General features: G+C 37.7%; 1 protein-coding gene across 2 annotated transcripts in view; it reads right to left on the bottom strand.

Moving 5' to 3' along the window:
• The window catches only part of insc (INSC spindle orientation adaptor protein), a 53,656-nt gene that overhangs the window by 24,616 nt on the left and 15,681 nt on the right, over window positions 1-13,359 (bottom strand). The window contains exons 1-2 of one of the 2 annotated variants that reach the window (XM_079258580.1): window positions 7,262-7,452; window positions 4,031-4,122 (exon numbers count right to left, since the gene is read on the bottom strand). In XM_079258580.1, coding sequence (XP_079114706.1) covers window positions 4,031-4,104 — 74 coding nt within the window. In that variant the 5' untranslated portion in view covers window positions 4,105-4,122; window positions 7,262-7,452. Of the gene's footprint in view, window positions 1-4,030; window positions 4,123-7,261; window positions 7,453-13,359 lie in introns of those variants that run through there. The other variant, XM_079258579.1, reaches the window with a different exon arrangement.

Below are 13,359 nucleotides of genomic sequence, written 5' to 3'. Positions count from 1 at the left end.
CAGGTAGTTTGAGTTTTAAGACTTTAGCTATCATTTCACTCTTTTGCATTATTTTGCGAGTCTGTTTTCAAGCTTGAATTGATCTTTTTTTTTTATATGAATCTTTAAGTGACTGTTAACACAAAGACTAAAATGCAGTTTAAATTAGTTACCTTGGTTTACTTTCTCTATACATCTATGTAGGACATTTTTATTTACTAAAGCCAACATGCTGCATTACCCAGCTAGCAGTTTGTCAGCATTAGAATTGTATCTAGCTGGCTGCAATGGCTTATATTACAGGCAAGATTATCTTTCTTTTTTTTTTTTTTTTTTTATTAAACTTACATAAAGTGTCTTACCAGCAGTAGACAGCAGTCTGTGGAGAGAAAGTTTACATTGTTTGTCTAACACATGGTTTGTAAACCATGTAAACAATTTTTGTGCATACATTTGGGTATTTGCAAATGTATATTTAAATGTGCAGGAAATATCTCCACACAAAATAAATTTACTTGCACCAAAATGAACATTTTACACAACTTTTTCTTTTGCATTCAGCCTCTCAAATCTAATACTTTCATGTTCAAAAAGGCTTCCATTCAGGCTAATTGAAATACACGTGCAAATACATACATACATAAGAAATACATGAAAAAAATATACATGTGCAGCAGTTGCCTGGTGTGCATGGATATAATGCACATATCAGTTTACATTTGCATGAGGGATTGCTGGTGATAAGCTGGATCAGCTGGATAATAGACAGACAGACAGACAACAATTCAACTGGACTACAACTGTATTCCTGTGATTATTAAGTAGTAATAATCACAGGAATACAAAAGGAAAAGGAGGAAGAGGATTGATAGGAAAACTAAACTAAAAGCTATTCCAAACAGTGACCGTAAAAGAGCAAGTTTTCATCACCTAAAACTAAAAATCTCAAAAGCTTTTTGTCAGATATGAGCCATTTTATTTAAGTTTCAGAAAGATATTCATCCTGGAGATATAGACAGCTGCTATACAAAAAAATCATCAATTGGTGGATACGCTAATAAGCACTGTTCAACTGAAAAATCAACTGCCCAATATTATATAGTAAAGTGTACCAGAGTTGTTTTAGATGAAGGAAAAATGAGCTCTTCTGTTCCTTTTCTGAGCAGCTACTAGCTTGGCTTCTCTGGCTGAATTCATCCCTGTTTCTCCAAATTTGCATGCAGTACACAACAAAATGAAAACTTTTGGATTACATCCCCCACTGAATGATTTAAACTCACATTCACTCAAACCAATTGGTACTACTGGCTAGCCAAGCATTATGCTTGGAAACACAGTAACATCTGTCGGTCTGTGTCATTGTCTAGTATTCTCCCCACAGTCTGCAGGATGGAAACCATTGAACACATAATATTGTAAGCAGATAAGGGCCATCTGCTCTTTCCCAATGTCTGGAGTGGCTTAGTATCACAGTCTGACAACTGATGTCACTGAAGTACAAATGGAAAACCTTCTTAAATGCTATAACAGAATAGCGGTCCTTTGGGGCAGAGGGAATGGAAAAATATGGACAAAATGAGCTGCAAAATATTTGTGGACTGACCACTGTGGCTGTGGCTTTGTTTGGATGTAGAAAACAAGGAAACTCTTGTTCCAAAAAGAATTAAGGATGAAGGCATATTGAGACCAAACAGAATACAAATGTTTTCTGTTTTTTAACAAATAAAAATGCAAAAAGATAATCAATGCTAAGCAGATTTTTCTTATGCAGACATTACTCCTTTAGTAAAAACTGTTCTTCACACAGCTTCAGAGGGTCAGGTGATGACAGATTAGTTATGAAAATTGATAAAGCCTGTTTTAAATGTTACTTTTAAATGCATAAGGCAGGCCTTGATTTTTCTGGGCTGAGGTCAGGCTGATGCTCCTCCTGAAGAAGCACATGGGTGATAATTACGGCCTCTGAATGGTTCTGCTAAATCCTGACAGCAGGGGCAAACATCTGACTCCCAGATGTTGCAGACGGTTTGTAATGTGCAGCCAAGATCAGAATCACCTCAGACAAAACACGCAGTCTGTTTCAGTTCCTTTGTCTCAGTCTCTTACCTCAAACTTGGTTCTCTCCAACCCTCACACATGTTGGGCAATATAGACCAAAAGGTATAAAAAATAAAGCCCTGCATGCATATGTGAAAGACGTTATAATATGAATTCACCATCTCCAACCATCACCAGCTGCTCCCTCTTTCCCTTTTGCTCTCACACACTATTCCCAACATAAGCGAAGGCATTGCTGATGCAACTTTTCCAATATTCCCATATGGGTGATGTGTGCATGGTAACAACATAGTATAAAAAAACACACACACACACACAAACAAATGAAGCCACAGAAACTTGGCCAGCCAGTTTGTATGACTCACCAAACTCTTTCAGATTGTAACCCGAGTCCTAGATTATGCAGACAATCTGATCCAGGCAAAGTGCTGGTCCTGTTGTGGTGATGTTTGTCAGCTGAGAGTCTATATGTGTTCCTGCTTTGTTTGCAATTTATTTTAATGCAATTCAGCCATTTGGTTTCCTTTCAACATCTTGATTTACTGACTGGTAGTGAGCAGTGAGCAGAATGAATAGGTCTTATAATTGAGTGTGTCTGTGAGAGAAAGACATGTAAGGGATCATCTTTCTGTTTATGTGTGCCTCTGGTTGCCTATGTAAGACGTGACAGTTCTTCTAATTTGATATCCAAGCTCATCCACTGTGCACTGGATGATAAAGAAGTGTTTTCCCAGACATATAGACAGCTGTTACATAAACACACTACAGAAATACACTGCTGTGTCATACGAGTCTCTAACTTTTATAGACATTGAGAGCATCAGTTTATCTGGAAACACTCTGTGGGATTTGGACGTGCTTTGTTCGCATTTGCTAAAGTATGAGAACAGAAGAATGCTAAAATAAGATGGACACTAATTTGCTCTTTTTAAATCTAAAAAGACTGACACCCAACTAAAGTCTGAGTTGCTTGACATTGCAGAGTCCAGTTAGGATCAGCTGGCAGAGCTGAGTGTTTGTGACTGCTTGACAGCATGAGAGACTTGTTGCTTCAGTTTCTAACTCTTCGATATTTAAAGCTGCATTTTACTTCTGAGCCACATTTGTTTCACAGATTTTAATCTACATCTCTGACTGTCTATTTTTCTGTGTATTAAGAACAGAAACTTTCTGTTTCTTTCAAATATTGGCTCAAAAAAGGGGAGATGTCAATAAAAAAAAGGAAATGCAAAAGAATGGGTCCTGCTACGTAAAGATATTCAAGATGCTCTTAGCATCCTATGCCCAAGCTTGAACTAAATTGTAAGCTTAAACCAGAACCAGCAAAAAGAGATATGCAATGATATTATTTTATATGAACTCTTTAGCTTGGGCCATGTGTATAAAGGTGTTTCTGTCTGTATTTACCAGCTTATGGTCCACTCAGTGATATTTGTAACCATGATTCATTCATTTAATTTTCCATCAAACAAACCATCCATTTTTGTAACAAATATGATATCCAGGCAGAATTATATGTGTGTGTGTTTCCATGTTGATCATATGTGTGTATGATAGTCTTCTTCAGGTAGCAGTAGCTCAAGAAAGAGAGGAATTTTAAAAGGAACATTGAAATGACTAGCTTTCACTTGGATGAATAGGTCAAACACACTGCCAGAATTATCCTAAAGCTGACTTTGAGTGCATCACATGACCCAACACAGATCATCATTAGTTCAAGATGAGCAACAGGAATTCATGATAGATCCTGTATAAATGAATGCATTAGTTTATTATGAGTTTCTCATTAGCAAAGTCTGATCTGTACCATTATTGTCAACAGTTACTACCATTATTGCTACTGTTAATAGTACATAAAAATGGCTGAATACCACCTGTGCCACGTGGCAACACTACAGCATTCCTGAGTGTTCATGCTACATGTAGCAACTGTAGCTAGGTAACATGAGAGTATGAGGAAAAGTGAGGGAGCAATTACAGTGCTGCTACTTGCCTCATCGGTGATGAAGAGAGCGAGCTGCTTTGTCTCGAGCTGCTCGGAGGAGTTGGGATTCTTTCTGAAGCCATTTTACTTCAGCTCAGCACCTGAAATGCAACGTAAATACCAAGAGAGCATGATGAGTCTTGTGATCTTTAACAGTCTTTAGTCTATGTCAAAGTTTAGACTATTTTAACTGTACACCATTACCCAGCAATATTAAGCAGACTTTGAATACATCCCAGCATCATGTGGGTGTTGTATAATCCCCATGCTGCTTTCTTTTGGTCATTTTGCTTGCCACTGCAGTGTTTTCCACTACAACATCTCCTTATTGATCCACCTGCTAGCATTCTATTCTTGTCTTGTATTTTTCCCTCCAAGTAATTCAATTATCAATACCATCCCCCTCCCCCCCACCCCCGTTTTAAATAGCTGCAAGCCGCTGGCGTGCCTGTAGAATAATATTTCTTACCTTTTAATTTATTGGCCGGCTGCCAGCCAGTGACTCTCTTCCCTACTTTGAGCCTGAGCAAAGTGCCCACAACTTTATTCTGCTGTTTTATTGATGTATCCTATTTAGATTAGTCCATTTTCAATCAGGAGAAGCCACAGATGCCTTCCTGCCTGAACCATGCTCTAATCCTTTTAGTTAATGATATCCTCCAGTAGTGCGGTTACAATGTTATGTTTACCGTGGGATAAAATTAGCAGATAGTTACAAAATGTGGTCATTTTCACACGCACACAGTTGCTCGTTCCTGCTGGTGTCACGAGGAAAGTTTCAGCTATTGTGAACTCTGGTTTTTGGTGAAAGTATAGATGTTGATGGTGAAATTAATCACAGAATATTTGATACCAGTTGGGATGTGAGAACCGCTCGAAGCATCTTTTGTTCAATCTCAATCTACCACCATATTCAAACAGAAATGTCACAATGAAACTCTGTTTTGAAGAGTTTGGAGACTGAGGTTTGAAGCATAGCAAAGCATTATCCAATAGGAATCAAGCATTGTACTGTTTGTTTCAGCTATATTGCAACTCCCTGGGTTACATACCAATGAGCAACAAGGGAACTTGGGAATGTGATGATTGCTAAGTAAAGATCTTTTTTTGGGGGGGGGTGACATTAATGAAGACAGATAAACAGGGATAAAATGAAAATATCCACATTTAGATGCAAGGAGGAAGTAGGGCGGAGAGAGAAGGGCGTGTTTAGCTGCAGTCCATGGCTCCTCCAGGGAAGGCCATTTTCAGCACACAGCCAGCACCACAAAAATCTAGTTCCTTTGCAGTAGCTCATGTTGGGGGAACACCAGTGTGTCTTGAGAATAAAGCTGAATCTAATACATAGAACAAGCAGTGATGAAATTTAATTGCCCCTATAATTGAGGAGAGGGTCACAGACATCAAGCCACATCTACACCAGATTCCATTACATGTGCCTCCAGCTCATTACAACCCTCTTCTGTGGATTACCCTATAAATGAAGATGAGTTGTATAATCAAGCAATTCAAGCCTGAGCACTTAGAGTGTGTCACTAAGTGGGGTGTCGAGGACCACTGCGCTGAAAGTGATCACTTTTATTCTGCTGTGAGTGGTTCAATGCTGCTTTTGGACTATTTATTTAGCAGAGATTTAGTTTTGATGCTGGTGCTGCTCTGTTATGCTTTATATAAGAAATAAAATCAAAAGTTTTAGGTTCACTTCATGCTAAAGTTGAGCATATGATTCTGTGAAGCTCTGGCATTGCAAGTTAGATTTCCTCCAGTCCATTAATGCTGCGAGTGCTGCAGAAAGTTTCCTGGTTTCTGACGGCCTCCTGGCCAATTTTCTTGCTGGGGTAGACATTTCTTTTCATGTCTGGGGTGAAACCTGAGTGGGCCCAGTGGGCTTCCCCATTTGGTTGCCGTGGTGAACATGCTAGTTGTAGGTAAGTCAAACAAAGGACACCTCTGTCTAGGCCTTATGTCACATACCGGGTAAAATAACAACCACTCAGTGACTTGTGCGTATAATCACTTGTGTGTGCGTGTGTGTTTGTGTGTGTGTGTATGTGTATGTGAGAGAGAGATTATGCAGAGATTTACGGCTGAGCTTGTTTTCATTCTTTGCATGTGTGTTGAAGGAAATAAGAAACCTGTGGCGTGTTTGTTTCCATGTTTCTGACACTTGTAGTTTTCCAGTGATGTTTCGTGTTGTTAGTGTCACACAGACTCTGCAGCTCATGTAAAAACTGGATTTCTTCTGTCCCATCAAAGCTGGGAAGCACCAGAACGGTTCTGCAGTCCATATAATTACTTTCTTTTTTCAATTGCTTTTTGCACTGACTCATATTTTCCACTCATCTTTAACATTTTAAGACAGTTTGATATTATTTTAATTGAAATGTATTTTTAGCTTCCAATTCTAATGAAAATTGTGTAATTTTTACCTTCAGTTGAAAATGATTGTTTACCAGAAATGAACTTTCCAAATAACTATTCACTAATTTCATTTATTCATTCATTCATCTTAACCGCTTAGTCCACTTAAGGGATGCAGGAAGCTGGAGCCTATCCCCGCAATCATTGGGTGAGAGGGTATACCCTGGACAGGTTGTCAGTTCATCGCAGGGCCACCACAGAGAGACAAACAACCATTCAGGTTCACACTCACTCCTATGGACAATTTAGAGTAACCAGTTCCCCCAACATGCATTTCTTTGAATGGTGGGAGGAATTCAGTGTCCCAGCAGTACAACCTCACCAAGAGTGGACAAACAACATACACATAAACAGGATCAGACAGATGTAGGCAGCAGCCACATGCACAGTGCACCTTTTTTACTGACAGATCAACAGTACTAAAATGGCCATATTTTCCAAGACTATAAACTAATACATGTGAAATTTAGATAAAGAAGCATTTTTAACAAAGCACAAATCTTTATTTTATTATTAAAGTCAGCAAATGTGAAGAAAAAGTGTTCATTTTCTACCGACTTCACTGTCTGTGCTCTCTGTAACTGCTGTATCGCTGGTTTAAACTCCATTTCAAGTCCTTCCAATAATATGCTGTGGTAAAGTCAAATGATTCTGGCTAAAACCACCAAATGAATACAAAATCTGATCTGTGCAGAAAACAAAATACCACACTGCTGTGGCTAAGCGTCATTGTTGTGCCAAAGAAATGAATTTCTGTTTGACACAAACAAAGAAATAAAACACTGAGGAGAAATAGATGAAACAAGCAAAACCACTCACCCTTTTGAGAGGCCACCTCCAACTTGAATTAATGAGATGGAGTTCAAGATGGCTGAGAGCTCCAACTTTAATATCTTTCATGTTTCAGAGTGCCTCTTTCCATTGCCGCATCCTCAGAGTTTGGCTTTATGTCAAAAACGTCCTGCGATTAAAAACCCCCTTTTCTTGTTGCTATCCCATCTTACAGAAATGAAAGTAGGCTTTTCCAGAAAAAAAGCTGCTCCTTGCTGCCACAGTTGACCAACTGTGTTTTGGCAACTCAACAGCTTTGTGTTCCTATCACTGAGCTGGAGATTCACAAGGGAAGACAGTGGTTACACTCTGACCACAGAGCTGTCATGTGGGGACAAAAACAGAGTAGGATGGGTACTGTATGAGTACTTGGGTGGGAAAAAGCTGAAAGTAGCTGTGCTGAGCCATGTACCCAACATTCCCATCCCACACATGCTGTGGGCCGGCTCAAAGTGGGCCCTTGTAGTTTGACTGAGAGACTCACACAAGGCAGCATTTAATGCCTGATGTGAACTGCTTAAACAGTTGGTGAGATAGCTCAAGTTTCTCTGCAGACATCAGGAATGACCTTTATAACATTGTACTATTTTGTGCTCCTACTATATGAAAGCCAGGCGAGGTACTTAGCTTTTCTTTTTTTTCATTCCATGCAGAATTATTTTTAAATGATTCACAAATAGGCAGAACAAGGCTGAAGTTAACACTGTAACCCATAAGAGCCCAGCATGACATATACGATACAAACAGTTTCCGAGACATTTGGCGTCACTTTATGGTGAAAAAATAAATAAATAAAAAACTTTACTCAAAATCATCACACAATCTGACTCTTGTCTTGTGCTCCTTAATCCAAACCAGAAAGATTACGCTGTAAGAATTTTGCAATATCTCATGGTAATAAATGACAAATATACCTAAAGATTTTTGTGATTTTTTTTTTTTCTTTTACGTTTAGTTAAAGGGACAAATAAAGACCTGACATAAAAATTGGACTTCTTACACGAGTTTTTCATATATTAGGTCTGAAAAAGTTAGATAGAGTAATGACAACAAGGTTATTAACTATTTGGATTAAATGGACTTGAGGACCCAAAATTATTCATAGTCAAATGTGAGAATCTGGTGTTGAACAAGTAGTAAAATGCTGGCAGGAAATCCTGCAGCATTTATAGGTTATGCAAAGCAGAATACCTGATACAAAGTTAAAATAAGGATTATCTGGAAAGTTAAAGAGAAAACTTGGCAGTTTAGTGATTACCAGTTAAAAAATATGTGAGTTAAAATCGTCAGATGAACACAGGTGTCAAACTAAAGCAGAAAAAACGAAAATGCTGCATCAGAAGTTAAAAGTGAAGCCTTCTAATGTGCAGCACAAAACAGGAGTTTAACAGCAAAGACCGCAACTAAATATGAATTAGATTAAATCAGGTGAGACATGAAGAACAAACAAAACTTAACATCAGAATCAGCTCTTGGTTGAATAGAACAACAAACATTTATCTGGACATGAACATCTAAGAAAAACCAAATGCTTTAGCAAATTACTGATGCTTTACTGTAACTATCATTTTGTCAAAAGATTAAACAATGTGTATACACTGGAAGTTTAATACCAAATTGCCTGGAATATTTAATTTAACCTAATACACTGAGCTAACCTGTCCCTAACTTATCAGTAGTCCAAAATTGTTATCTCAGTTTGTTACAGAACACTATTTGCTTTAAAGAAACATAATAATTACAATGCTAAGTCCAGTAAAGTTGGGATTTGGTGTAAATTGTTAAAGAAAAAAGCTGTCCGTGAGCTGTCCCGCACAGTGACACCTTGGTCTTTGTCTTTCCCTTTAGCTTTTTATGCTAACAGTAAATCCACAGTACTTTGGTAAAAAGAAAGTAATATTTATCTGACGGAACTTTTAAAAAAAAACACCTCATTGTGTCATTGGATAGTTTGTAATCATGGAGGACTCACTGCTTTGTTGTTGTATTATTCTGTTATATTTGGATAAAAAGATAGAGATAAATAAAGCAAAGATCTTTTTTAGTGTTGTTTATGTGGATTTGCACATTTAAGGTGTTAATTAAAACAAAAAATCATGGTAATGTTAAATTCCTTATTATTTCTTTGATAATGATTATAACAAGAATATCTTTCATTTAATTAATGTTTGTTTTTATATTCTATAAATATAGCTACATTTTTATTACATGACAAATTCTGGTGTGAACATAGTTTTCTCTCCAGACATTCCTCTCAGCCTTTATCTCAGAGCATTCCACTGATAACAATGACATGGACAAACTATTTTAAGTATATGTTTCTGAGTGGAGTGACACTTGCTGAAGCATTAGTCTGGTATGCCAACAGAGTTCAAGCTATTTAATCACTATTTAATCTTTAGCATATTAAAGCTTGACCAATTTGCAACGAAGCGGCCCTAAATATGTTCCTTTCAGCAAATTGCATCTAACCATTCTTACTTTTTAAACCTTTCTAGACTTCTTGAATTTTTCACAAAAGCTTGAGTGTCTTTTAATGCATTTACACTTTGCATCTGTGTGAGTGTGTTTTATTCAATTTATTAAGAGCTTTAGTTTCTGTATACTGTGTTAGTTGCTGGCTGTCCAGGTCCAGCACACTTCAGGGTCCAAGGAAAGTACAAGGTTAGGCCCATGAGTTTAACACATTATGAGGAAATTCTGCTTTGTATCTTAGCTAGCCTGTAACAGGTCAGATTCCAGGTTAGCAGAGAGCTAAATTGAATTTAGATTACAGCCTATCTCACCCCTTCCTTTCCGATTCCAGCCAGATCAATCAGACAATGAGAAACAACTACCAGCCCCATTTAGCCTGACGGTGTGTTCAGCCCAAACGTGTTTTGAGCGTCAAGAGCGGCAGGTTTCCATGTAAAGTCTTATGTGGAGGCCGGCAAGGGGGCGTAGGGCTTTCTCGCGTTGCGTTTTGAGCGTTTTGGGCATCGGCGTTCCACGCGGAACGCGCGTCAAATGCCAGAAATGGGCAAAGCTGAACTTTTGTCGCTTGAGAGCATGCCAGTGCTCAACCAATCAGAGCAATCAGCTCGCAGCTCCTGGAGGATTTCTGTGGTGAACCCAGACACAGGGCTGAGACGGCTCTTGTTGCATTAACAGTGACTATCACTGGCCTACAACAATGTTCTCTAGCTTTATTTATGAAACAAAACCATGCCATCGCTTGACTGAATCCGCCATCATTCAAACTGACCGGAAAAAGGAGCATTGGGAGCGTTTTGGGTGTCGGACACAAAAGTGGCAGTTTAGTGACCAGCGTCGAGCGTTCAGCGTTTTGAGCGTTTTTGACACTCAAAAACGCGTTTGTTCTGAACACAACGTTGCTCTTGACTTTCTGACTTTTCACAGAGGAACCCCGCCCCTGATCAGAATGTGGTACCCCATGCGACTGCCATGTCTAGAACTGGCTATGTGACTCTCCCACCATTTTTAAGGGAACTTGTTGATGGTTTGTTCAACCTATCGATCACACAAATGTATGTGGATTTTATAAACATAAGCAAACCCTGCTCTTTGGCTTAGTGAAGAATAAAGATATTTACTGAACTGTTGTATTTTGCAGCTGTGTATTCAGGCAGATCCAGCACTTAAAACGTGTTCAGTTTCTACAATGAAAACAGTTGCTTCTCAGAAGCATTATGGAAGTAACTGGTGGGTCAGGGATGAGCACGCTCCTACAGACTGGCAACAAGCCAAATCTTGTAGCAGTCTCTCATCCACTAAGCAGTTATTTAATCTTGCTTTCAGAATCAAGAAAAATGGCAAACAAAGGTAGGCATTTATCACAACAGCAACACTTATAAAGATAAATATAGCAATTGAAGAGCATCTCCATGTCAGCTGTCATACAAAGCTTTGACTTTCTAGAGGAAAATGATGGATTCACTGAGTTAAAACAAGCAGTAATAAAAATATGAAGACCAAAATCCTCATCCCTTCTGGCAAGCAATTATTAGTAGTGTGCAAATTATACTGACTCAGCTGTTTTACCATCAGCCAGGCAATGACCTGGAGAGAGGTGATGATGAATAGCAGAGGAAGAGTTTGCCACTTAAGTGGAGGGGGAAATGTTTGCCGGTGGAGAGAGGCTTTCCCAAAACAAAAGAGGCAGGAATCTTTCAGGGTGAAACTGATGACAAAATTATTTAAGAATTTAAATAATAAAGCCATAAATTTGTACATGTTTCTTGCAGGTTGGCATCTGCAAAGGGCAACAGTGTCCTGAACGATTAGCGGGATTGAAACATAACTGAGCCCAGCAGTTTTAGGAATCATAGCAAAAGAAATTCTCTTCTCAACATTATTCCTCAGGTTGGAACTTTTGCTAAATTTATCTGCAAACCTACTCTGATTTGTTTGTTTCATCATTGTGGTTAAAAGGGACATTCTTGCCAAACTAGCAGTCAGATCTGAGCGGGTCATCCAGCTGATGGCTGACAGCTCGTTTTAAATGGCAGAAAAACTCCCTCCACCAGCTTGTTGCTGGACGGTGGAGAAGAAGCAAATTTTATACAATTTTATTGAGAAAATAATTATAAAATTAAAATTTTGGAAGATTTCTTTTACAGGTTTTAAATGTTCCAAACTGGTTGCTAGGCAGTGATGCATGACTTAGTTTGTATCTGGTTTGTTTCCTGAATGGTTCAAAAGTTTTTAAAGTACAGTTATTTTCTGTGCTTTGACAACATCCATCTGAATATTCAATGGACATGCTCAGTTTGACTCACCAGTCAGATTAATCAGTTCCTGCCTGGCACGTCACCATAGCTATAAACTATTCCAGTTTATAAATATTTGGTCCCCCTTTTTTGGCTCTCACCTCTTTCTCTGTGATTGGTTATGGATTAAATAAATCTGATTGGTGGGTAAAAAAAAATTTCCATTATTTTCTTGGCTTGCCAGGATGTTTTGCTGTCCAACTAATGAATGGACTTGCTTCACTAAGATTTGTGTGTTTCGCCAAACTGTGGAGGACACACAAGCTGCTAATTCATACATTTTTGGTTCATTTTTTTTTTAAAAAGTAAAAGTGAACTGACATCCATTTTTCAATTTGTGCTCAAAACAAAGAGGGAAAAAGTATGATACGTGATAAGTGTCTATATTCCGTGTACGTTTTACCCTCTGGATTTTCTGTTTAAAAACAAATTATTAATAATATAAAAAGTGTTTATCCCATTTTCAATTTAAAATGGAAAAACTAAAATGAAATCTGAGGCAGTTTTCTTTTTTAACCATTGAAATAACATTTTTGTGTTGTATTATAGAACATAATTTTACCTCTTGTCCCCCTACTTTTAAATGCTATCCATACGGAAATTTCTGGGAATGACAAGCTTTGCTTTGTCATGTGAAGAATCATTTCTGAGGAGGACTGCAGAGACATTATCCTATGTAATATTAGTTTTCTTGAAAATATTAATTAAAATTAGGCACTCTGCTAGACTTGGTGGAAATGCAAACCATGCAAAATACTGGGATTTTTTTTTTAAACTGGGAAACAAATGATCAAAGTAATACATGCTGCAAAAATCTCCTTGTCACCTGAACCTCATAAGCCCTTGCAACAGCAGACTCTCTCCATGATTCCACCATATAAAAACCACCACGTCCAGTCTGAAAATTCAATGAAACAAGTTGGTTTTCATTTTTTTAATTTTAATTTATTTAATTTTAATTCTGTTTCATTATTTTCATTAATTTTCTTTTAAAAAGAAAATTGCCTTATATGTAGTTTTTTAGTGTAATCATTTTATAACAAGAAACAACTAAAACCCTTGTTGTTGTTTTTTTTAATACTCACCTCTAAGCTGAAAATCCAGTGACCAAAACATACTGCCTGCATTTGATTTAGTTTTGTTTCCATTTTGTTGTTTTTTATGAGGCAGCTTACATAGCCCTGAAATTATTCCTCCTTCATGTATCCTGTCACTAGATGCCCAAATATGTGTTAAAATTCCTTTAATTACAGAAAATATGCAGAATGTGATGTTTTTTTTTGTTTTTTTTTTTACTTTGTTTTACATGTGCATATA

This window comes from Telmatherina bonti (assembly GCF_933228915.1).
Source record: "Telmatherina bonti genome assembly, chromosome: 2".
Taxonomy (NCBI): Eukaryota; Metazoa; Chordata; class Actinopteri; order Atheriniformes; family Telmatherinidae; genus Telmatherina; species Telmatherina bonti.
The sequence above is the reverse complement of the archived record's forward strand: the minus strand, read 5'-3'. Positions and strand labels throughout refer to the sequence as shown.